We start from the raw sequence: 26,790 nt of genomic DNA, 5'->3' as shown, positions 1-26,790 counted from the left end.
TGCGCCGATCAGAGTTTTTGAAATGATCAGCTGATCAGATGAATGTGTGTGTGTGTGTGTGTGTGTGTGTGTGATGTGAAAGGAGCTGATTGTGGTGACAAACACACAGATTGAACTCGTGGCGTAGCAGGTCTAAGCAGGTTCCTTTTTTCATGCCCACAACAGTAAAACTATTCTAGTCTCGCCACGCTCGTCAACCTTCTTTCCAATGATTTCAATCCTCTGTGCCGTGCACAGCTCATTTGGCAACAAATGGCAGTTGATTTACGCCAGTGAATGTACAGTACATACAAGTGAGTCTGTACATGTTCGACCCCTTCAACGTGATTGGGAACAACCAAGTGGCTCCAATTAATTGCTAAATGCAGTGTCTGTAATTAGCCTCTGTTTGCTAGTATGTTCACTATAACATCTACATGAGGTGAAGTTGGAGCTGCTGTGGCTCTGGAGTTGGAGCGGGTCGTCCACCAACCGGTTCAGGTCAGCGGTTTATTCCCCTCAGTCCGAATGCCGACGTGTCCTTGGGCAAGACGCTTGACATTAAAATTTCCGCTGACCGCTCTTTATCCCACAGTATGTGCGATAAACAGCAGCACAGCAGCTTTCTGTATGAATATGGGTGCATGTGACTTGCACTGTTAAGTGCTTTGAGTGGTTAATAAGACTAGAAAAGTGCTATATAAATACAGTCCATTTACCATATGGTGCTGACCTTGTGTTTTAAGATTGTCCCTGGGGCCTAAAAAAGAAAAGGAACAAATATGATTTTTACAGGAACACACCATGTGGCCATCAGAATAGTTTTAAAGATGCAGTAGGTACATATGCACATAGTAACTTAAAACCTGCATCAAGTTGTACCTTTTTTTTGTCCTTTTGTTGGGGGGTTTTGACCACCTAGGGACAGCAGCTGAGGACCGCAGTTGTTATGTTGAACACGCTATTTACACATCCAGCCGACAGAGCAACATGAACGCCGTAAACTCGGAGTTTGGTCGCTGACCGCATGGCAAATGCGCGTCGGATTTCTGATTCTCTGTTGCGACACTGTATCCGTCTCTTTAGTAGCTAGATGCCGCTCGTTGCTGACTTTGTGTTGGGCAGTCGGCGTATGGCGTTGTTTAATGAGAGCAGAATTTGCTTCCTAGAAATCCAAAAACAGTTAGCAAAAAGAGGCTGAGAGGCCCAGTTGAGCTGAGAGGAACTGCACCGTCTGGCTGTAATTGTCTGTGGCTTTGTCACGGTGGGCGAGGCTGTTGACAATACACAAAGTCATCTGATGTATTTATAATACAAAACAATTTTTGTTAGTGCAGCTTTAAAATTAATTCCTTAACATACACAAATGCTCAATTACAGAATCTCTCTTTCCTTTTCACGTAATCACGTAGTTACGGACAATTGCTGGGTAATATTCATCACTACAAAGGCGATTCATTAACCTGTTCCGTCACTGTGTGGAGGAAAACTCACCCGTCACCATTAAACCAGAGGCCGCAGCGTCGCTGCATTGCAGTGTATTAATGCATAACTTTGACCTCAGGGACACACGTGAATAAACCATTAGGCTACATTCACCAAACGACTATTGTTTGGCAGTTAAACTGTGATTAATGTATGTGTCCGTTAATATGAACACATTTTCACTGTGCACATGTTTGTGTATATTTGCATGGGTGCATTAAGTGTGCATGAAGACTCTTGTTAGAGCTTTTGGGCCAGACTACATCACAACTTTTGTTGTTCCATGTGTGTGTCCATATCTATGTGTGTGTGTGTGTGTGTGTGTGTGTATGCATACAAATATGCCTTGTTTGTGTTGGGATAATGGATGGTAGATGAACCAAGCATTTTTATCAAACTGAAACTATTGGAAAAAAAATGTAATTTTTTTCACGAGTTTTAAGTGGAAAAAAAAGAAAAAAGAAAGGCTGTGGTACTGCCTGTTAAGCAATGCAGTGAGTTTCCAGTGCAGTGCCGCAGGCCGGCCCGCCTCTGTTCTGAAGATGACTGGCGCCCTCTAGCAGTCAAATGCCCGTGTTGGCCTGTGAAAATTAGAAGATGAACCCTGCATGTACAGTTCATTAGTTTTACTCACCTATTTCATTATGTTAGTTTTATATTTGTGCTCTTGCTGCAGTTCTCTCTCTCTCTCTCTATGCTGGCTGTGAGAAAGACACCACAATCCTCCCCCATTTCATCCCTAATTTCTTGCCATGTACCGCAACAGATGCCCTGCATATGGCAGAGAAATCACTTTGAGCCATGAAGGACTCCACTGGAGGAAATCCATGTAATCTGCCGCATCTTCCAGTTAATCATAGAGCTTAATAAGTCATGAAATCATTCATACTGTGACTAGGTTGCGCATTCAATACGCCTGCGGGTGTGCGGGTGAAAACTTTGTGTGATAATAATAATAAGCTTTGCCTATATAGCGCCTTTAAAAACAGGCAGACTTATTAGGCTACTCAGGGGCAGCCTCAAAATGCATTTACACCGATAAAACGTAAATTAAACTTAAAGATATCAAAGCAATGAGAGGAAAACATCACGTGAAAACAGGAAATGCAAATAAAAAGACTAACAACACAAAGGAAAGGACAATATTGCATAGAAGCAAATAAAAATTAATAATAAAATAGAGTAAGAATAAAATTAAATACAATAAAATGTCATTCAGACATGCAAGGGGGCAGAATATTGCTGCCTTCAAGTGCTGCTGGAAAGGAAAATTACAACTTCTGACCTGTGTGACATTCCACACTGCAAGCGCACTGTGAAGTTTAATATTATTTCCATGTCTTGACACGCTTTTCCATCATTACTCTTGATAATCTCAGTACTTACACAGCCACGTCTGCTGGGGGAAATTGAAAATTCTGCTTGAATAATTTCTACTGTGTATATGTGTGAGTTCACATTACATTTGTTAGTTTTAATGAATTCATTATACCGAGTCCGTGGCTCTATCTTCTCCCAGGCAAAGTTCAATTTTCTGGAAGAAAATGAATAAAAAAATAATAATGAGGCTGTTGTCTTCTATGCAACTGACACACTTATATAAATTTTAAAACAGGCAATAATCATGCAGTTCGGTGGGCATGAATTTTGACATGTTGATGGAGAAAGAAGTAAAAAGGATTACCTGTACATGTCAGTGTTACAATAATTGTATTTGGATTGATTGAAGTCCACACAATCTTCAACAAATATACAAAAGTGAACTGCAGCAGATGAGGACTTGTTTCTATATAGATTGTGAATTTTATTAGTTTAGCTTTCAGTGCAATTCTTGTTGCCATGCTTGTTACCTGTGGTGACCATATAAAGTTTATGGTGTTGACACACTTCCACTGTTTGTGACGATACAGAAAGTGGGAGCCGAACCTTTGACCCTATAAAAGTATGATGCTTATCACCAGCTCATTTCCCTGACAAATGCAATAAATCTGAGGAGAGAGAATTTCCCCGTCCTTATCACCACAGTAACCACTGCAATGTCTTTAAAGGGGAACTACACCGGTTTTACACATCTGTTTCCAGGTGTTGGAGACAACCATTGCACATATGAAAGTAGTATTCCGCCCAAAAGGAGCAGTGCGGCGTCTGACACGTGGCTTCAAACGATATGTTATTTGGACAGTTAACGGTATTTTAGATTCTTATTAATCACATTAGAATTTAATCTGACACTACTTATAGGAAGAAGAAAAAAAGGACTTTAGTAAGAATTTAATAAGTTGGTTTGAGTTGAGGGCAGTGTCCAAAAGAAACACAATTGAGCAGCTAACTGAATGAATTAAACTTGGACAGCAAGACAAGACAACAGGACAGTTTGGCAGAGTGGTGTTTAGAGCTGAAGACCAAGGTCACTCCAGCTCATGACCTCTGAACTCGATTAAAAGCAACGGATACAATTTGAATGTTCTGGTCTGGGATCTCTGCTGCCATCCTGGTGCAGTAACTGAGATTCTGTCCGTTCGAAAGTTTTGTCAAGGAAAAACTATATGATTTGGACTAAGTGGCCTCCTAAAATTTGTTTCATGAATCTGTTTTCTGGTGCAGTTTTATTAAATAGCAGGGGGGGGGGTATTTAAGTTCAGAAAGTCCACGAGAAGGAGGACGTGAATGCACCGTGTGTTGTCTCTACATCTGCCACCTGATCGCGAGGGATGCGCGACATTTACGGAGTGCACGTGAACGCGCCACGTCAATCTGCGGTAGCCCACTCGACGCAGTGACGTGTGGGGGAGGAGAGGGGAGGGGAGGGGAGGGCACCGGGCACAGGTGAACGCCGCACAGGTGTAAGCGGGCGACATGTGCGTCCTGATAACACACGTCGGAGAGCTCCGCGCCGCATACGCCGGGCTCGCGTCTCCTCTCCGCTATGGTCCACGGGTGCGTGGGGCACTGCGCGCCCATCCTCTTCCTGGCTCTGGTTTTCGATGCAGCCGGCCTGGTCGTGCTCCTGACGGGGATTTTCGGCAAGCTGAACGTGGACGGCCGCTTCTACGGGGATTTCCTCATCTACTCGGGCTCGATCATCATCTCCCTCAGCCTGGTGTGGTGGGTCCTCTGGTACACGGGCAACGTCCAGCTGCACGGCGAGGACCGCGCGGGTCCCCTGCACGTCCGCTTTACGCACTGGGCCAGGAAGCTGTCCGAGCGGCTCTCCAAAGGCGGCCTGAAGCCCCTGGGGGCCGGGCAGCAGCAGCAGCAGCAGCAGCAGGAGGAGGAGGAGGAGGAGAAGAAGACGACGACGACGAAGAGCACGGGCCACGGGTGGGAGATGAACGGGACCGCGCGCGCCTCCGCGCCGTCGTGGGGAGGCGGCGTGTCGGGTCAGGACAACGGGGGGTTTGACGCGGGGTCCGGGTGCGCGTCCCTGGCTGATAAGAACGTGGAGCTCGGGATGTTGAGGAGCTCGGACGTGAACCTGCAGGCAGCCGGAGACAAAGAAGAGAGGCTTCTCTGACAGGAGGTGAGTATTGTACCCCTAAAAAACCCCAACACCACCTTCCTCCTCCTCCTCCTCCTCCTCCTCCTCATCACCTAACCCCCGGGGGCCACCTCAACATCCTCCCTGTCAAGAGTCTATTGTTGCAACCTCCTAACTCCTGTCAAGACTTTTGAAATAATCTCCTCACTCTACAGCAGGCCTGTTGCATTCTGTAAAAAGTTCAAGCAGGCCTTTGAAAGATTCATGATCCTCTGAAAGTCTGGGTGCCCGTAGAACCAACAAACAATCCCAAATGGCAGTCATAAATATTCAGCACAGTGCCTGCTCGCACCCTTTCTGTCAGCTTGTCATGAGTTGCTCAGTGCCACAGCTGCAAGTCTTCTCATCATCGCCGTTGGCATCCTTACTGTACGGCACGGGCGCCTGTAACCCGCCTGCTCTCAGCCCAGCAACAAGTATGACATTTCTCACATTATTGCCAGATATCAGATGACACCCGGAGTGAAGCCAGTCTTGAGGAATGGGCGCCCTCAAACGCTGGTCCCCCTCAACCCCCCTGGCAGGACCCTGCCAGTTCACTCTCGCTCATGAATACCTATTAAAATAATTACAATCACGGCTGCCGTGAAAAGATCTTCAGTGGCCCGTGGCAGCTTATAATTAATGAGCCTGACCGCTTCTGCTCACCTTCACAGTTCTGCATTATTTTAGCTGTCAGTTTGCTTGTAAGCGGGCGGCGAGGCAGGCACCCTTTGGGCCAAAAGGCAGGATTGCATTTTAATGGAACAGTGCTTATTGATCCAACGGAAATGCAGGTAGGCATTGGGTTCGGCTACGGGCCCATCACTCTTGCCTCCAAATGCAGAGATCATACACTGTGTAAGTCCGCTTCACGCACACTCCCTCCATCCACTATAGTTCCACAAAGTTACCTTGTACCCTGATTCCCTTACATTATCTAACCTGGCTAATGATGTCTTGTGTGAAATGGTGTGGTCGAAAGAACAAACACTGAATGCTGAACAATGAGGCCAATTCTTTTTCCTTTCTTTAAAAACTTAACTGTCTTAAATGTGAGGCAAAGAAGCACCAAGAGCAGCGTGGTCCACAGTCCTGTATTATTTCTGGGCATTTGGGGGTCACAACATTGGACATACCTTTTCTGGGTCAGAGTTTACGTTCTGTGATCAGTGCGTTTTCCAGCAGACACACACATTTTTAGACTAGATATCTTTTAGGGCACAAATTTGCAATTAAATTAATTAAATAGATTGTGTATTTATCCAGGATTTAACCAGAAGAATACTCAGGGCTGGGTGCAGAAGGCTTTGAATCAGCATTTAAACCATCACGTAGGAGCGATGAATTTATAAAACAGAGTAGAAATGAATGATAAGAGGAAAAACTTGAATCAATTTAATCAATGGCTGTGTCCCAATTAGGGCTGCGACTAACAATTATTTTCATTATTGATCATTTATTTCTTCGTAAAATGTTTTATATTTTCATATTCTATGAAATGGAAAAAACATATTCAGTTAACTAAATCACAAAAGCCATAGACGAGGATTAAGTCCTCTCAGTTTAGAAGCTGTATATTTTGATTTGATTTATATAATTTCTTTGGTATTTTGATTGAAAATTTACTTAAAAGATTATCAACTGGCATTTTGATTGAAATTTTACTGAAAGGATTATCAACTGCTCTGCTCCATTGAGATAAAAAACGTTTTTTTACAGCACAATGAAAAATCAAGTGTTTTTTTATGTGCATGTGATTGATATTTCATGTTAATTTGGTCACTTTTCTGGTGTCCACACACTTTATCCCCAAAACTTAGATTTGTTAAGGAATATGCACAGTAATGTGGTCGGCCTGTCAAAAGAAATCTGAACGATTGAGTTGCACCGGGGAAAGAGCACATATTGTTATGTGTTTTTTTTATCACTGGACATTGCTCCAATGAACACTGGCCACCACCTAAGGACAACATTGCCACTGTCGCCGCCATCTGCCTCCATCATGAGCCAACGGATCCCGCACAGATCAAGTGTTGAAACAGTGAAATGCACGGGTGCATAGCAAACAAGAATTTCATAACACACATTAGGTGAGGCCATTAACAGTTGGGTAACATGAGATTGGTTTGTGGTTTTAAGTGATGATTGCATTAGCTGTGCATGTTTTCGTGTTGTGTGTTGTCAACCCAAAGCCGTGAGCTGGTTATTAACTGATTGCTGACCTTTTTTTTTACCTCTGCCAAGGAGGTTATGATCGCCACCACTGTACGATTGTTTGTTGGTCGGCCTGTTGGTTGATTATTTGGTCGGTCTGTTGGTTGATTATTTGGTTGGTCGGTTGGGCAGCAGGATGGCGGGGGGGGGGGGGGGGGGGGGGGGGATTGGAACTGATTTCTACAAAGCTTGGTGGCCAAGAAGGAACCCTTTATTAGAAAGCCGAAATTCTTTATGACTTTCTGACATAGCGAGATAGGGCCTTTTTCCCCCATTTTCCCAGGGAATAATGTATGGATCTTGATAAATAAAATGTAGGCATATTTAGGGGACTGATATCTATGAGTGTATGCACTCTCCTGAGTGCCATTCTAGTTTATTATGATGCTTTTCTGATATTGTTATATCAGTCCTCTAATGAAGACACAACTCAAGTGTTTTTAAATGTCAGCTGATGCAGTGCCCTCGTATTATACTTTTATCATTTGCTATGTGTAAAAGGCTGTAATTGAGTTTTCGGTTTGTTCTTTCGGTTATCTATCAGCCAGCCACCTTCAAGCGAGATATGCATACAATGTTGCATTGCTCAGAATATTATCACTTTTTTTAGCCCCTTGACCAAAAATATTCTCTCTCCCCATGTAAAAAGGAAACAAATGATCAAGGTAAATGTAGTTGCATAGTTGTGGTGCTGTGTGTTCACATTGTGCCGATACGATAGTGTACTTATTGTTCACCACACCCTCTGCACTTTGAGCTGCTGCACCTACATGAAACAAAGTAGCTGGTGTCTCCAGAGACTTAACTTACTCGTGTCATAATTTTAGATTGTCCAAAAAACGTCAATCGTGATATTCGAATGAGGAAATTGCAGTAATTTGGTTTTCATGACAGGTCAAATTCATGGATAAGTAAGTCTTAGAGAGTTGTTTGTTAGGATTCTGGTTGGTCTAATTACAGTATGGTGTGCCCCAGGGCTACATTCTTGGTCCTGTATATTTGTAGCAATTTTCCAAATGTGTCCATGTATTTTTTTCTATAATGTTGATGAAATGATTGATTCGTTGATTACTCCGTTGAAAACGTCGACATCAATTTGATAATTGACTAGTCATTTAAGTAAATTTTCAAGCAAAATACGGGCGAAAATGTCCACGTTCCAGCTTCTAAACTGTGACGACTGGATGCTTTTCTTTATCTCATCTGATAGTAAATGGAATGTCTTTGTATTTTGGGATGTCTTTCAGAAAACAGAAGATATGAAGACATTATTTTGGCCTTCGGGACATTTCGATGGTCATTTTTCCTTGTATCGTGTCAGTTTGTTGCCCAAAGAGTGACAGAGTAATTGAGAACATAACGCGCAGATGGATCCATTAACTGAGAGAATAACCATTAGCTGCATCCTCACAGATGGCACAACAGTCTTGTTTATACACGAAACAAATTAAACTCAAACCTCTGTAATATTAGTTGATAAGAGCCAGAGCCTGAGAGAACACAGATTACAAAGTGACCAAATCAAATTGTGTTCAATCAAGACCAAATTGCACACACTCATAGATATCAGTCCCCAAAATATGCCAGATTTATTTTTTAATTAAGATCCTTCCCAGGGAAATCTGTGAAAATGTCTACCCTCTCTTGCAATGTAAAAGAAATCCTGGATCTGCTCCCCTTTGTCCAGATCCCTTCCTAAATGTAAATGGTGTTTTTCTTGCCCCATGTCCCATCCGGTCCCAAGTTTCATAGAAATACGTTGAGTATTTTTTGCGTTATTCGTCTGACAAACAAACCAATAAACAAAAAACATAATCTCCTTGGCGGAGGTTATTACGTCTCCCCTCCAGTCTTACAGAGCATATTTAAGAAAAAAGTATAACCTCCATTTTAAATTGTGCGTTTCGCCTCCCTTTACATGAATTTCCATTGTCATTTTGAGTTCTCTTTAAAAAATTTCAACTTGCAAAAATATCTGAAAGCCTTTCTTCTTCTTCTTCTTCTTCATAGGTGACATCCGGCTGTCCTTGTGTTGATGGACGGACTCCCTCCTCATGCTGCTTTCCAAAGACTGAAAATCTTGATCTTATGAACTAACGTCACTTTTATTTTTATTTAATTTTTTAAAATAGGATTGACAATTTCTTAATCAGGGAAAAGCCCCGCACTCGCGGTAACAACCAAAGGGCTGTGCACAGAGGGAGAAATGTGTCTTTAACTTGTACATAGCAGTTTGATATTTTAATGTGCCGATCTTTGAAACGAATGTAAATTATTTTTTGGGGGAATAAAGTTGACATGTTAATTAATTAATTAGTTAATTGGACGTGGTCATTGTTCATGTGTCTTTTGAAGGAATCAGATAACAACACAGAAACGCCCATGTTTTGAGTTGTGCCAGGAACAGATTCTTCTTCCTTGTCTGGGTTCACACTTATTAACTTTCATACACTACACGGGAAGCTGATCATTTTTTTTGGTCTCTTCTTCCTTGTCTGGGTTCACACTTATTAACTTTCATACACTACACATGAAGCTGATCATTTTTTTTGGTCTCTTCTTCCTTGTCTGGGTTCACCCTTAGTAACTTTCATACACTACACAGGAAGCAGCTTTTTCTCTTATTGTCACTTATCTAATATTAGACTTTGAAGGTTGTAAGCACCGTAGGCGTTCTGCTATTTTCTTTAAAAACATAAGGGGAAAAAAGAAAAGGTTAGGGACAAAATGCAGGGCCAATATTTCTAGCTTTTCTAAGACTCCACCTATGAGCCTGAGATGAGGCCTGGGTCTGTGGATGGTAGAATGTAATGTGTTTATGAAATAGAGCCACATCCAGGGATAGAGCTGCAAACTCTCTCGTCATCACTAAGCAAACCTTTTTCTTCCCCATCAGTCAGTGTCACGAAGGAAAAAAGATATGAGATGTAGATACAGACAGGAATGTGACCCGAGTCACGGCGAAGGGGAAGAAGCGCTTCGCCGGAATGTATTTTTGCTTCTGACATTTTCGCATCACACAGATAAACTGGTAAGGCGGTGAATGATTGCCTGAACTTCACGCGCACTCAGCTGCAACTGTCATGGATTACGCCGCCTTCATCGGCCGCTGCATGACGCTCCTCTTCACCGCCCTCCTCTTGGATGCGGCGGGCCTCATCCTCTTCTTGGCCGGGGTCTTCGCTCCCCTCAGCTTCTGGGATTTCTTTGTCTTCTCGGGGGCCCTCGTCATCTTCCTTAGCCTGGTCTTATGGATCTTCTGGTACGTGGGAAACCTGGAGGTGCCGATGCAGGAGTTTCTCCCCGGCTGAGCTTCGCGGCTCGTTCGTCTCTTCGCAGCACAAAGCCACTTTCTATCGAACCTGGGCTGCAAGGTGCAACCAAAGCCACAGCTACAGGTGCCGGTTTTTCTCACACGAATAATTAGACTGTGAAGATGCTTTTTGAAGTGACGGCTTTAACTTTAAGAAAGCTCAATTCTTGTTCCTGTAGGGGGGAAGATTTTCAGCGTCTACTCGATTTGACTGGACGATATTTGAATGTGTGCTTCACCACCCAAAAAAAACCACAGTGGGACCTTACAATGAAGGGAACAAACATGGAACAGTTAATGGATGGCAAATTTCTTTTATTCTAATAAGAAATCTTAATAAATCAATCAATGTGACCTGCTATTGTATCCTTCATCTATGGATAGATAAGAAGACAACAGGCCTCTGGATATCGGGCCATCCCCGTCCTCCCCTCTGGTCCCGCTCCTGGTCAGACTGCCTGATCGTGATGATTCTGTGTTTTTTTAAAAAAAAGGATTAACTTTGTCAAATAATGTAAATTTTGGATGTTTTTACTCATGTCTCGCTCTAAACCAGAATCTCCCATTTGCCCATTTTCACTCCATTTACATCCCAGTGTCGCTGCTGCTCATTGTGTATTTACTGCCTTTCTTGTTATTGATTTCCGTCTGAGGCCATTGTTCCCGATCAGTCTCCATGGTGTTTTTCTTGTTGTGAAATCTGAGTATTGGTCGCTCAACCCATTCACACAGAAACCTGTCAAACTGGGTCACTTAGCGACTGGGGCCAGGGCGGGCGGGGGGGGGGGGGGGGGGGGGGGGGGGGGGGGGGGGGGGATCCTCTCATTTTACAAGAATGGGTTTGCATGAGGAGAAAAACTTCCCCATCCATGAAACATTATAACAACATAAGAGAGTATGGTGGAAGCTGCTCTTGTACAATCTTAACATCAGGTATGTGGCGCAACTTGTACCCCTGTTACTAAAGTAGACACACCCTGTTTGCAGTGCGGCTGATATTTAAGCTTGATCCTCAGGTTCAAGAATGCAGGCTACCACAATAGATCTTCAAAAACAAGACACAGGAGAAAACTAATCATTTAAACTGATTACTAATTACTACTACTCAAACCACATCTTGAAATACATCCAAATGTAGTTACACTTCTCTCGTTAACAGCTGCAGTGTTTATTAAGGAGAGGGCACCACAACAACCATTGAGCCATTTTCAGAAGGGCAGCATTTTTGAAATGTGTCGGCCGTGCATTGCTACGAAACGTGAAGGCACTGTTGTTGCTCAAAACTCACCGGGAGAATTACTCGGAGCTTCGTTGACATGTGATTCTAAGGTGTCAACCCTCGCTCCGTTCGGCCTGAGGCTTCAGTTTACACTTCACACCTAATGTGTCTTTCCATTAGCTGTTGCCAGCCTGCTGCACAGTTCACAGCACAGGCCGCATGCGCGCGCGCACACACACACACACACACACACACATACACACACACACCAATACCAATGCCTGCTCTGGGTCAACTGAACATGACACTGAGTGAGTGCGGTGGCGACAAAGGGGACAGGGATTAAGTTCTGCGAGGCCTGTCGGTGTAGTGTTTGGTTGTTGTCAGTCCTGCCAGCGCTTCACACTTGCAGCAGCACTGCGCTGAATGTGATGCTATTTCAGAGGAAATTCCAGCATTGGAGAAGTATTGGGGTATTTTTTCTCAAAAAAAAAAATTGAAATACTAAAAAGCTAAATGTTCTGGAAGTATCAAGAGTTATTTTGCGGAATGGCTCCTTTCACAGTGATAGTTTAATGATTCGTAAGTAGCATTTTAGTCTTACCAAGATATATCAAACTGCAGAATGTGCTGTGCATGTTGGGTTGTCAATTGTAATGATGCATCATATTTAATTTGCTGGTCATATGTTTCAGATGAAACTTGTTGCTGTCAGATAAATGTATAGTTGAGTAAAAAAGTATTTCTCTCTGACGGTGGCATTTCCTCGAGTAAAGTATTTCAGCCCAACTTTGAGGTCCTCGTTCTTTTTCTTTTATGCTTCGAATGCACTACATGTCAGAAGAAAAAAAATAACTTTACTACATGTATCTCAATCAGGAGAGACTAATGGAGAGAGATACACTTAAAGAGTAATCAAAGTTATTTATTTGATTTAGTGTGCACAATAGGAAAAATAGAAATAAATATTTGGAGAGTCTTTGGCTATTATACCCCCTTTAAAGGGGACAGTCATTCCATAAGGGGCACAGGAAAAATCCCCTGATAGAGTCAACACATCTGTGGCGGTGGAGGAGGCGAAGATTAATGCTGAAGATGTGGACGAAAGTTACTTCTGATGAGGTCATCGGAGGGGCCCGTGGATGTCGGTTCTGGTGAGGAGTGGCGTGTGGACGAGGGTTGTATCGGTCTGCCAGTGAAATGCCATCTGACAGCAGTAAAGAGATGAACAGTTTAAATCTCTGAGAGCAACGAGATGAACTGGCTCACAGAGGTCGAGGACTTTTAATTGTTACTGTTACTTTGTACTTTAACCTTGATGTGTTGGTACGTTTACTCAAATAAACAATCTGAATGTGTCTTCAACCACTGCCCTCTGAAATGCAGTGGCGCACAAGTATGGAGTTTCAAAAGGGAAATACTCAAGGTAAAGTCCAAAGCTGCAAAAAAAAGTGATTGCACTTGGTTACATCCATGTGAATTCATACGTATAAATCCTGATATTTTCCCTGGTGGTCACACTGTACATTTGCATTTGCTTTACTCTGTATTAAGCTAGAATAAAGACAAGTCAACTGTTACACGGTACTCTTTGTAGGTCGCGTTATACTCTTAATGCCTCATAACTTCGACTGTTAACAGTACGCCAGTAGTGATCCCTGACACTACTTTTGAAAGCCACACTTTGTATGGTGATGCATGCTTATTGGTTTCATTCTGTCTGGCATTATTTATTTATTTATCCTTTCTTTCACCAGATAGGTCCCATTGAGATACAATAGCTCTTCTTCCAGGTAGTCCTGGTCAAGATGGCAGCAAATGAAAATAAAAAGTTCCATACACAGATACAAACAAAGACAGATGACACTGACACATAATAAATCACTTAAAAAATTAAAAGCATCAAAAGCAATGACAATGTTCTATGAAGACCCAGTTGAGAAGATTTTTAAACATGTCTATTGAAGGCAAGGAGTCCAAGCTCAGTAGGTCTTTCATCTCATTACATGCATGTGGTGCATAGGAGCAAAAGGCAGATTAACCCCGTTCAGTTTGTGTGGTTAGAGGCTGAAGAAGAAGTTTGACTGATGACCGGGTACTCTATATGTTACGTCGAAGTGTCAGCAGACTACATATGTATTGTGGTAATTTGCCCATTTACGCTTTTGTAAAAAAAAACTAGGGCATGGGTTTTCCTTCTAAAATGTAGTGATGTCCATTGAATCATGTCAGTGTGTAGACAATCCTGTGGTGCCTGCAGACCAAAATACAGCCTCAAACGTGCCTGCTTTACAATAAAACACCAGCAGGTGGCAGTGCTGGACTGGTGTTTCACTGCAGTCGAGGTCAACTCATAAAAGCCCAACCACCTTGGATACTACTACTACTACAAAATACTACTACTACAACTACTACTACTACTAATAATAATAATAATAATAATAATGATATAATATATATATATATATATATATATATATATATATATATATATATATATAATGGGGGTCAAAATGGGGTTTGTCTATGTCTGATGTCTGAAGATAACAATTGGCGCTTGAGTTAAGATTTATTTTGACATATTTTAGAGTTTCAGTCGACAGAAAACAAAATCTCTTGGCACAGACAAACTAGCTCAATGTTTTCGTTTACAGGTGTAAGTATAGGACGGAACATAATCCCCAGCCTTCATATACCTGCACCGTTCTCCTCCAGTCGCCTATATGTACCTCCGTATCATACCATGACGTCACGGACCGAGAACACGTGCGCCATGGCGCATGGGTTTTTTCTGGGTGCAGCACGTTATTCTCCGGATTATTGACAGGGGGTGAATGAAGGCGCACGCGCCGGCAGAAGAGCACGCACTGCTCCCTGTGCCGGGACCAGTGTGCAGACCGGCGTCTGTCCCACGAGCAGGTGGCATCGAGTCCATTATTTACTCGACCTCCACACTCCCAGACTGCGCTCGGTGACACGGCGTGGCGGCGGCTCTACTACTGCTAGTAAACGCGCTCGCTGCCGGGAAACCCCGGCGGGATGGAATCCTTTCGGCCCGCACGGGACCGGATTCATGCGGTAGTAAATATTGTACCAGGGCTAATTTAAAGATCCCACACGTACATTAAATTTCATCCCTTTATTGATTATAGGAGAACATACTTTTTTTCTATGAAATTAAATTGTTTTAATGTACAGCATGTTTACTTATTTTTCTGATTTAAAAAAAAATATATGTTCGTATTTAAACTTTCCACAGTGTGCTGCTCAATAAAGGATTATGTTATCTTATTTTATCTTAATACGTTAAAATATGTGTCAAACAACGTATTATTATATATTTCGATCATCATATACCTCACATCGTGAGCCCTGTTTATTCTGGTCTTCATCAGCAGGGGAGCTTTGCTTAGTTATCGTGGAAATACTAAATAAATAATAATAAATGTTAAAGTGAAGGAGTTGGTCAATGTCGGGGGAGCTCTGGTGGCTGACGGGTTACATCTTCTATATCCTCCATCCTTTCCTACGTCGACTGTCGCTGTCTAATAAAATGTCTCAGTCATAATGGAAAAAAATACATCTCAGCAAAGTGCAAAAGAAAAAAAAACTTAAAAGAAAAAAACATTCAACAGTAAAAAATACAAAACTGCAGCGACTCTTAAAAAAATAATTACAGACAATTCAGAATATTTTATAATTGCATCACAAACAGCGATGCAGTGAAAGTAAAAGGTTACTCAGAGCTAATAATTTTATCCCAAATCAGGTAAGATTTACTAGAATAGGTTTTCTTTAAAGCTGCTCTTATTGATAGTGACATACTAACAATGTATCAAATTATGTGAAGGGGTTGTGGCGTCTTTCAGCTCGTTGTTTTGGTTTGATGTCCCTCAGCTTAGCTGTGTCACTGTCGTTTCCAGATGCAGGCACCAAACGGACTGTGAGTGACTGTGAAGGTAAGTGGAGCATTTGGCAGCTAAAGCTCACAATGAAAATATTGGACATGCACCACAGACACAAACCTAAATACAAGATATTTACTTCAGTTCACCCCCTTTTGTCTGTTTGTTGGTTTCCACGATACTCAGTGGAAGGGTGGGACACAGCCTTAGAAAGAACCCTTTAAAGTTTGGCAAAGATCTGGATATTTTACGCATTTCATTTAACATATCGCAACATAGGACGTTGGACATTTTTACCAATTTCTCAGGGAATAAATCACGGATCTTGAGGAAAAAAATAATAATCTGACATCTATGAGTGTGTGCAATTTGGGGCAGCTTAATCTAATAATAAGGGGACTGTTGGGCCTTGATAGAAGTATGGTACGCGCTTTACTGAGTGACATTCTAGTTAAGGTGCTTGCCTATGAGTTCTCAAATTTTTAAAAATTGTAAAATGTCAGTTAGCGTGACTTATTTCCACTGACCCAAAATCAGGTAATGTCGGTTGAAGGACTTGAATGTTATAAAAAGGGCTACCAAAATGCCTGCAATTTGGTTGGATTCATTATTTTTTATTTTATTTTACTCTATTTTATTTGATCTTATTTTGAGGACAAGAAGACACAAGAAGCTTGTTGCAGCAGCATTAGCAGAGGAATGTCTCTGAGCAGGGCCATGTAGACCATAAAGGGACCACGTGGTCTTCCTGTGATTGTGTGTACATCAGATTCCGCTCCTTGAAATCACTGCGCCGCGTTTTACACGTCCCCGCTCATCTGCGTGTCAGCCTGCGGCGCAACCGAACTCCATTTTCTACGGCTATTTTTATTATTGTTGTCATTGGTAAACACCGCACATCTGCCTACCCAGCCCAGCCTCCCATTGGTCGAAGGGGACGTCCGTCGCGCCACTTCCGTCCGTTTGGCGGCTTCTGATTGGCCGACGGCTGCGCTCTCTCTTTTTTCTTCCTCTGCTTCGCGGCGGTGGGTCGGAGCCGCTGTGTCCCCGGTCTGGCACGTTCCTAGCCAAATTCTCCACGGTGTAAAATTGGATCCCCCCCCTTGTTTTTTTTCCCCCCCACGAAACTAAAAAAAATCCCCCCCTGCAATTCACTGCAACCACGTACACGTTTGCGCTCAACGCACATCTCCAGCAGAAAACCTCAGAAGATGGCGGTGGTAAGCGGGATGTCGGGGTCGGCTGTAGCCCGGCTAGAGGGCCGAGAATTCGAGTATCTAATGAAGAAAAGGTCGGTGACCATCGGCCGCAACTCGTCGCAGGGCTCGGTGGACGTCAGCATGGGACACTCGAGCTTCATCTCCCGGCGGCACCTGGAGATATTCACCGCGGGAGAGGACGGCACGGGCACGGGGGACTTCTACCTCCGGTGCCTGGGAAAAAACGGGGTGTTTGTTGACGGGGTGTTCCAGAGAAGAGGGGCTCCACCTCTCCAGCTTCCTCGAATGTAAGAGTCCAACAGCCTGTCTGCGTAAGCTTAAAAAAAACCCCAAAAAAAAATTAAACAACAACAACAACCACAACATGTCGCGGACGTGTGTGTGTGCATGTGTTGTTATTGTTGTGTTAGCCCGCAGCGCCGTCGCACGTGTTGTGTAGCGGCAACACTGCCACGCGCTGCCCGTCACACTGAACCCCCTCGCTCACATGTGTAGTCGCGCTGCTCGCCAAAGCACACACACAAACACACATCGGAACTTTCATCCGCGTCTGCTCTTAATCACAGGAGCGTTGCAGTTTCGTCCCCCTCGTCCCCCCCCCCCCCCCTCGCCCCCAGCAGACGTCAGTGACACACCAGACAGTCACGCTCGAGCTAGGAGTCTGCTCACCGGTGTGGGAGCTAGCTTTCCGCCTGTAAATGAGCAATCGTGTACTAATGCGATGTGGGATCCATGCCGAATTGAAGAATGGCCACTAGCGACTCAAATCCGTCCGAGTGAACCGACTGCGTGAACGTGGCCATAGCTAAATTACTAAGGTGACAAAGAAAAATGTCCGAATTGTAATGGGAATTGGTTTAAGGGGGTTTTCTCCCAAGCCCAAGGCTAGTTGTATTTTGGGCTAACGCTCAGCTGCTAACATGCTAGCAACAGGTGAGTGTGTGTGTGTGTGTGTGTGTGTGTGTGTGTGTGTGTGTGTGTGTGTGTGTCTGCACAGGTGCTGTTTGTGACCCTGCTACCACTCAGGCTGCTGGTGATGAATTGTGATTATACCATTGGAGCAGCAGAATATTCAGATTACAGTGAGGAAGCTGAGGTTAAGAGCTGTCGTCAGTTTGATCTGTTTCAGTGTCATGTTCCCTCTGTTTACACTGCTCAGCCTGTTTGCCCCCCCCCCCCCCCCACACACACCTAACTCTCAATGAACAGGGTTTTTTCTCGTTGCAACTGACACTCAACATTCAAACTTCGCAGACGTTTGGGTTGAAATACGTGGGTGCATCAGACCGCAGTAGTAACTCATTAGGGTGTCGGCAGCCAGCGGATCCAAAAATACCCCCTTAATAATAAATTAGACATGTTGGACATGAGCTGTTATATAATAGTCGTGGTTGGATGTCCATTTTTAAACGGTGTGAGGCTGGATCTCTCGGCGCTCCTCTTTGGGCTTCAGTTAGACCTCGGCCTGCTTGTTACCAGGCAGGAGGCTCGTTTGTACAATAACACTGTAACAAGCATTGCAATGTCCCACTTATGTTGTTGGCGGTCAAAGGTAGACAATGCCAACGTACAACAAATTTAATTAGAGCTCGATAGAGCCCATCAGCGGATATTGAAAAGGAAAAAAATTATGGGGACGTAAAGTTTAACAACTTTAACCTGATCCATCTCACAAATGAGTTAGCAACTTACCATGAAGACATGGCTTGACTCCACTCCACCGTCTTCTCAAATGATGCTGCTGATCACAGACTGTATGTAAAGATGGACGACGTGTCTCCACTTCCTCCCATTGTACAATAATGAAGCCAAAATAATTAGTGTACGGGTGGTGCCAAACTTGCGTCATTGATGTATTTTGCAGCCAATTAGATAAGAATTACCTAAACGACAGAAACCACCTTTTAGAAAAATGTATTTAACGTGCACTTGGACTTTTTTAGTTTGGTCAATGTTCCGTCGGCTAACACGGAGGTGGTGAGCTTTTTGACCTATACTGCAGCCAGCCACCGGGAGGCGATTCTGGGGAGCTGTCATGTCGTCCATCTGTATATGCAGTTTATGGTTGCTAGACACTGACTGTGTGTTAAAATGGACGTAGTCAGCGGGTCTGGAAAATGAAGCCAATGCGGAAGGTCTGAACCCTGTATTCTCTCGAATCAACAGTGGAGGGTGACACCGATTGTTGCAAAAAGAGGTCAGACTTCTTTAGAAGTCTATAAGAAAATGTCTTTACTTCTTACTTGATTTTAAACGTCAGTACAATTTCCGGAGGAGTTTATGGTTCAATAGTTAGTTTCAAGTCTTCTTCAATACAGCAATTTGTAAATAATGGTCTCATTTAGAGTGAAACAGGCGCTAAAGCACGGTATGGATACGAGCGTGATTGACAGCTGGTACTGTCCAATCAGTGCTTGGTCGCAGGTGTAGTTGGCGCGCAGTGGACGAGCTCTCAGTAAGTCCCACCCTCAATTCTAAAAACATGATGGCGCTGGTCAAAATGCGAACTCATGGTTTCAAAACAGCAGTTCATAAAACCAATGGGTGAGGTCGCAGTGGGTTGCCACTTGGTGCAGACAAGGAGTCAGAGCAAGTTCTGATGGACACACTTTGTGATGACACAATTTCTAAATCAACCCAAACATTTTCTACTGCTTTATTTTCTGTCATATAGCTGCATTTTGGCTTTGTGTCCAATTTAAATTGATGTTTTTTTTGTCTGTGCTTGTTTTCCATCCTTAGGTGTTGTTTCCGTTTCCCAAGCACAAGTATAAAGATCACGTTCACAGCCCTGTCCAGTGATAAGAAGGAGCCAAGGAACGTGCCGGAATCACCGGTCAAGCCCGTCCAACCCCAAATCTCCCCGCTGACCATAAACATTCCTGACAACATCGCCCACCTCATGAGCCCACTGCCTTCGCCCACTGGCACCATCAGGTGAGGGTCAGCTTATGCGCAAACACTCCAGAACAGCATCTAGTGCAATGGCAGTACTGTGTAAATGTTGTGATATGTTTGGACGGTGGAAACGGTATAGAAAGTACACAAGTATTAATTTGCCTTATGGTATGGATTTTACTATACTGTGACGACTGGTAGAGCCCTCATAAATTTAAAGTGGCAATGATATCACAATACCAGTGGGAGGCAGCAATGCGCTTAACCATAACTGCTGTCAGAAAGAGATATTGTTGTGCAGCGTTTCCCATTCATAGACTCTACCTTGGCATCCCAGGTGGATACAATCGCTCCGACACTAGAACCTGCATATAATTTGTTTATGGAACAGCCGTAAATTGTAGCATCCACAAACTGTCTCCACGTGATACCTCACCAGTACCACAAGTAAATCCTGAACCTGTCAGAAATCCTTTGGTAAATCCGAGCGCCCACCCTGAATAAATGAAATTATACTGCGATATAATTGTCCCGCTGCGCTGCCCAGCCCTGTTTTGTGATTTCACTGGTTGCCCTATCAGTTTTCCAGATTTTTTTAAATTTACAATGAAATGCTTACAGATGTTTGTTTTTTCTCAACTAAACAGTGCAGCAAACTCCTGTCCATCAAGTCCACGGGGGGCGGGACTCTCTAGCTACAGGACAGGCCGCGTTCTGGCCTCCGACCTCATAGGAGACAACTCCCACTCAGAAAACGACAAGGAGGCCTCGGGTGAAGACAGCCCAAAGGTGAGAGAACAGAACACGAGCGGGGTCAAAAATGGCTGAACATTGACAGTGTGTCTGTCTGATTCAGAGTGCGTCAGGGGAGGTCATCTGACTGAGTGCGAGTCTCTGTAACCAAAACAAATTTCCCTCCCAATAGCTCATGAATGTAACTCTCTTTCATCTTCCACAGGATGACTCCAAGCCTCCATATTCCTATGCGCAACTAATAGTCCAAGCTATCACCATGGCCCCGGACAAACAGCTAACACTAAATGGAATATACACCCACATCACCAAGAACTATCCGTACTACAGAACAGCTGATAAAGGCTGGCAGGTCAGTGTCTTCTCTATATGGTACCACTATATACACACACACACACACACACACACACACACACTCCCATGTCACTGGTTGAATGTTAATGTGCAGTTCAGTTGCAGTGTGATCATTTGTCTGTCCAGTTGAACTGTCTATCATCGTAAATGCCAAACGCTGCAACGATGAATCGGTATTAAAATTATATACAATAATTTTTATAACACGTGAACTGTTCCAGCGCCCCCACCCCAAAAAAGCATTTCATTTTCCGATTCCAGCTTTCCAAGTATGGGGATGTTTGGATATATTACTGTAAAAAGCTTGGGTCAATGTGTTGATGTCACTTAGGGTTCAGGCATTTGAGCAGACCTGTATCATGAAACTGGTCAGTTTATGAGTAACTGTGTGGCACAGTGGCTGCTCACCATAAAACCTCATCTTGAGCTAAGGCTTACGTGCTAAGAGCTATGAGCTAAATCCACACCACACAGTGAGTTTAATCCGGGAATTGTTTTGTTGTGTGTTCACACTGGAAGACGGCCAGAAGAGTTTACCCAATACAGTCAGGTGTACTGTTGTTGTGTGTATGTAGACTCCCACAATACACAGATTGGGAGGAGCTAATCACAGATTTTAAGGGGGGGGGGGGGGGTATTTCACCTCAGAAAACGAAAAATAAACATCTTAATTAAAGCTCGATCGACTTATTGGTTGGCCAATAAAATCAGCCGATATGAGCCTTTCATAGAGCCTTCATGTTTACAGATATGAAAAATATTATTTTAATTTTAAAATATACAGGAAAAATGTGCATTTATGTTTACATTTTAAATTTTAAAAAGTTTTTCTTAATTAAGTTTCTAATGTTTGGTTGTACTTGTGTTTTTTTTAATGAATAGTTATGTATAACTATTAAGTTTATGGTTAAACTTTAAAAAATCAATCCTCAATTACATTTCTTCGTCATAAGGGTTTGATAATGAAATTTTGGAATATGATATATATATATATTAGGGATGGAAAAATACAGTTAGCCCATGGTTAAATATGTACCTCGGTTCTTTGGTTTCGGTTCTGTTTCGGTACACATTTTGTTCGTGAGGAGAAAAAAAAAATGCAATTCTTGTGTTTTTCTTAACCGGTAGAATAGCCTTGTTGGGAGCATCGGCAAGAGACAACTGTTTTTTAACTGACGGTGTTACCGGCTCAGCCTTCCTGCTTCCAGACAGTGATGCTGGGTGGTGGCGCCGCAAATGTGCGCTCATATTGGAAGTGTTACCATTTGCATATGCGACACGTGTGAAGCAATGTTTGCAGACAGTAATTGTTCTGTTGACTTTTTTCGTTCCCTCATCACTGTATTCAACGCTCAAACCAAAATGTCCCCACACCACAGATTTGTAAGATGACGGTGCTTCTTCAAACTCCTGCTTCTCTGCTCCGCTCGCCGTGTTGAAGTGTTGTGGGAAATCTGACTCCAGGGATTGGATATTTACTCGGCAGGGAGGCGTTTCCCCAACACATGCTGCGTTCAAGTGCTCCTCTACAGCTCCGACAGAGCCAATTCACAGAGAAATACGAAGCATGGAAACATGAAATTACATTTATTAAATTTTGTTCCAAAACCGAAAATACCAATTCACAAGTGCGTATTGAACGGTGCATGGTGTACCGTACGGTTCAATATTATATTGAGAACTGTGGCATCCCTAATATTATGGCATCAGATATTTCTTCAGAATCACATCTTTTACTGTTTTAAATTCTGTATCACCCCCAAAAATCCATATTGGTCGGTCTTTAATCGACATCCAACAATTCAAATATTAAATTCATGTTTATATTAATATATTTAATAATTACATTTTACAGGCAGCGTTCATGAAGTAGAACACGGTGGAAAACTGTTCTAGTTTCTCTGGGAATATTCTAACACAGTTCAATTGTGCACTGTAATTCTTTAACCCTCACCAGTTCAAAGAGCTCATGTGTGTCTCGTCCGTTTATTTGTGTTTTAGAACTCGATCCGCCACAACCTGTCCCTGAACCGGTACTTCATCAAAGTCGCCCGCTCGCAGGAGGAGCCGGGCAAAGGCTCATTCTGGAGGATCGACCCCTCCTCCGAGGGCAAGCTGATAGAACAGGCCTTCAGGAAGCGCCGACCCAGGGGCGTGCCTTGCTTCAGGACCCCAGTGGGACCCCTTTCCTCCAGGTAGAGAAAAGTCACTCAAAAGTCACGCTTTCAGTAATTTGTTTGTTTGTGTCATAGTGAACCACCCTGTGTTTCTATTCCTCCTCCAGGAGCGCCCCAGCCTCTCCAAACCACACGGGAGCGTTGTCTGCCCACTCCAGTGGGGTGCAGACCCCGGACAGCCTGTCCAGAGAGGGGTCCCCGGTCCCCATGGAGCCAGAGCCAACCCCTCCACCAGCCCCCACCCAGACCGCCACAGTCCAGCCCAAACTTGCCGTAATCCAAGAGGCCCGCTTTGCACAGAACTCCTCTGGTAAAACGTAACATACACTGTGACACTTTTTATTTATTCATGTGCTACTTGTCTATTTTTTTCAGTAGTAGTGAATGACAGCGTCCTCCACCCCTGCTCTCTGATAGGCTCCCCGCTGAACAACCAGCCAGTGTTGATTGCCGTGCAGCGCCAGATGCCTCAAACGACCATGAAGCCTGTGACCTACGCCGTGGCGACGCCAGCCATCGTAACCACGACGGGTAGCCCCGCCCCTGTCATGCAAACGGTGCACGTCGTCCACCAGATTCCGGCGGTCACCATGGCGACCGTCGGCGGACAGTCCACCGCCGCGGTGAGCTCAGGGCCTCAGGCGAATGGCGGGGGGGAGCACCAAGAGATCAAAGGTGAGAGCGTGTTCATGTTGCTGTCGTGTTTGAGCACAATGGTGTGACTGTAGATGTGCGCAAGCTCAAATGTGAGTTTCTCTCGCCCCGCGTAGTGAAAGTGGAGCCACTGCCGTCCATCACGGCCTCATCTTTAAGCGGAGTCAGTCGTATCATACAGAGCTCTCAGGCTGCTCCCCTGACAACGGTCACCATCGTGCAACAAGCCCCGCTCGGACAGCACCAGCTCCCAATAAAGGCCATCACACAGAACGGGACTCATCTGGTCCCCATCACTACTGCTGCCAGTGCAGGTGACACACACACACACACACACACACACACACACACACAACTCAAGACTACAGTATGCATGTGCGTTTGCATCTAAATAATGTACTCGTATAGTGTGCAGACAGTTGCATGAGAGGCCCCATTTACAAAAATCGATCCTGGCGCCCTCTGTTTTCCCATCAGCCCATCAGAGGTGCAAGCAGAACTCCTAAAAAATGTGAATTAATAATTGAATGAAATACCTAAATTCATTCAACACAGGCTTTTGGTTTCTATATCATTATAGGCCTGCTACAAATCTATCTAATTTTCTCAGTTGACCTCAAATGCTGTGAAAGAGCCTAAACAGCCTGAACAGTGTAGACCGCTTGTGTTGACAATGTTTTGTCTTTTTGATCTGACTCATCTGTCATTGAATTTATCACATCTACTGCCGACAGTTTGGCAAAAATCGTTGAATTGCTGTTTCATCTTCTGTCCGACTGATTGTTGCCTCGCCAATTTTCCTGGTAGTCCTTCACCTGATTATAACAAAGCCCTGTCTTCTTTCTTGCAGCGGTCGCGAACCCTCTCCATCTCCTGGCGGCCCACGCCTCCGCCTCAGCATCCCTCCCCACCAAGAGGCAGAACGGAGAACTGCAAGACCAGCCGGAATCCAAGCGGGTGAAAACGGAGGACGGAGTCGAGGGTAAGGCAGCGGCGGCAGCAGCCGTCAACAACAACAACGGCACCACGGACAGAGCTGGAGAAGCAGGGCTCAGCGAACAGGTCGGCGACAAGTAGCCTCCCCACTGACCTGCACCCTGACCCCTGCTCTCCTGTACGCATTGAGCCTCACACCTTCCATACTCTCGCCCCCATCCCTACCTGGTTATCATCTACTTCAAGGTGCCAAAAAAGAGAAGAGACGTGGAAACACAAGCGGGACTACAGAATGTGCAAACCCCCCCCCACACACACGCACACACACACACACACACACACACACTTCCATATATTTAAGACCATGAAATACGATGCAAAAACTACCGACCAAAATTGAAAATGGAAGACGAGAAGAGCTGCTGACGACTGTGAAGCCCTGACGTTCGCGACCCAGATGGCCCCCAGAAGAAAAACAAGATTTAGAAATCCAGATTTCCAAATGAAAAGAAAAAACGAAGAAAAAAAAAACCTTATTTGACGAACGAGGAGTCGTGACCCCTCCCCCAAAGACAGAGAGGAGCCTGATCCCGGTAGCATTAAAGACGAGCGCGAAACTGCGCGTCGGAAAAGGAAAAGTCAACAAAGTGAAATCACCGGTAGCGTATTCTGCAAAAGGGAAGTGTGTGTGTGTACGTTTGTGTGTGTACGTCCGAGTGGACATTCCCATCTTTCGGCAGCTAGCCTCCACGTCGACCTACCTAACCCAGTTGTGAGTAGATATGCAGTATTCCGTCGTGCAAGTGTACCCGTGGATCTTTTTGAGTGTTTCTCCGTTTCCCAAGGCACAGACACTCTCTAGTAATAATTAAAGATAACTAAAAAGCTATAAGTGGGGTCTTTAAGAACATTTAAACATCACAACATTAATATTTTGGGAATCCTTTTTTTTTTGTTTTGTTTAGTTTTTGTACGTGGACTCTTTGTTCAGTGAAATGAATGTAGTCTCCTTTTTTTCATTTTTTTTCCTTTTAAAGAAAAACACTATCTATGGAGTGGATGTTCCCCCCCTGCCCATTCATGCTAATGAAATTTCTTTATCACTGTACATCGACAGATTTTTTTCATATTTTACAAATATCCTATGAGATAAACTATATTCCCATGCGTATTTGACCATATGCTTTTCATCAAGCTTGCATGTTACGGATCTAGAGACAAATGTACTTGAGCAGATTTAACTGAATATGGAACTGAAGAAAATTTAGACTGAATCTACGCTATATGATTCTGACCAGTGCTGCACTTAAACCCTCTTAGTTCTTAGTTTTGTTTTTTTAATTTTAGTTTTGTTTTCATTATTTTGCTCTCAGTATTCCCCCCCCCCCCCCCCCCCCCCCCCCCATCATCATTGGTTGTTTGTTACCTTTGTGTTGAAGTCAGCCGTCTCTTTGCTTGATAATTTTTATTCTGTTCAGGCTACGAAAAAAAAAAGAAAAGTCTATTCAGATTGTATTCTATGTTACACGAGGAAAAACAAGTGATAGGTGTTTGTTCTGCTTCAGTGGGTAATTATTTTTTTTTCTTTTCTTTTTTTTTATAAATTTATTTAAAACACACGACCTCTCGATTTGTATTTCTTTGAGTAAAAGGCCTCGTCTGCGGGGCAAACTCAATCTGTCTGCGTGTGTGTGTGAAGAATTATTTCACCTGACGTGATGCCTCTTAACTAGAGCTGCAACAGTCAGTCGATTACTAATCACCCGATTAATCGGTTCAAGTGGTGTCTCTGATTTCAGCTTCTTCAATGTGAATATTTTCTGGTTTCTTAGCTCCTCTATGACAGTAAACTAAATATCTTTGGTGTGTTGACAAAACAAAACATCATCTTGGTATTTGGGTAACACGATCATTAATCATTTTATAACATTTTTTGGACCAAACAACTAATCGATTATATGAGAAAATAATGTACAGATTAATCGATAATGGAAATAATCGTTAGTTGCAGCCGCTGCGAATCATCTGGCTGATTAATTGTGAACATCTGGAATAGATGCGTAGCATGCAGTAAAGTAAAGGAAGGCTTAAGAATGCATTCCACACACACACACACAGCTCAGGCTGTACCAGGAAGTGTGTGTGTGTGCGTGCGTACCACGG

General features: G+C 43.7%; 2 protein-coding genes and 1 long non-coding RNA gene across 3 annotated transcripts; 2 read left to right on the top strand and 1 right to left on the bottom strand.

Annotated features, from left to right (window-relative positions):
- The first annotated feature begins 4,273 nt into the window (after positions 1 to 4,273).
- On the top strand, positions 4,274 to 9,505 carry LOC118287102 (transmembrane protein 238-like). Its single transcript, XM_035611902.2, has 2 exons — positions 4,274 to 4,984; positions 9,209 to 9,505. Exon 1 carries the CDS (start codon positions 4,391 to 4,393, stop codon positions 4,976 to 4,978), a length of 588 nt encoding a protein of 195 aa, XP_035467795.2. The 5' UTR covers positions 4,274 to 4,390; the 3' UTR covers positions 4,979 to 4,984; positions 9,209 to 9,505.
- Positions 9,506 to 12,637: 3,132 nt separating this feature from the next.
- Positions 12,638 to 16,584, bottom strand: LOC118287103. Its single transcript, XR_004785573.2, has 2 exons — positions 14,427 to 16,584; positions 12,638 to 12,937 (listed from the first exon to the last, which is right to left on the bottom strand). It is a non-coding gene; the product is annotated as an uncharacterized LOC118287103 (long non-coding RNA).
- A 96-nt stretch (positions 16,585 to 16,680) lies between these two features.
- On the top strand, positions 16,681 to 26,307 carry foxk2a (forkhead box K2a). The gene is made up of 9 exons (XM_035611899.2): positions 16,681 to 17,142; positions 19,598 to 19,792; positions 20,401 to 20,542; positions 20,712 to 20,858; positions 22,862 to 23,055; positions 23,145 to 23,347; positions 23,455 to 23,712; positions 23,808 to 24,005; positions 24,542 to 26,307. The coding sequence occupies exons 1-9, from the start codon at positions 16,847 to 16,849 to the stop codon at positions 24,766 to 24,768; spliced, it is 1,860 nt and encodes a 619-aa protein (XP_035467792.1). The 5' UTR covers positions 16,681 to 16,846; the 3' UTR covers positions 24,769 to 26,307.
- The last annotated feature ends 483 nt before the right edge of the window (positions 26,308 to 26,790 follow it).

This window comes from Scophthalmus maximus, chromosome 16 (genome assembly GCF_022379125.1).
Source record: "Scophthalmus maximus strain ysfricsl-2021 chromosome 16, ASM2237912v1, whole genome shotgun sequence".
Lineage (NCBI taxonomy): Eukaryota > Metazoa > Chordata > Actinopteri > Pleuronectiformes > Scophthalmidae > Scophthalmus > Scophthalmus maximus.
Note: the sequence above shows the minus strand (reverse complement) of the source record. Positions and strands in the feature narration are given on the sequence as shown.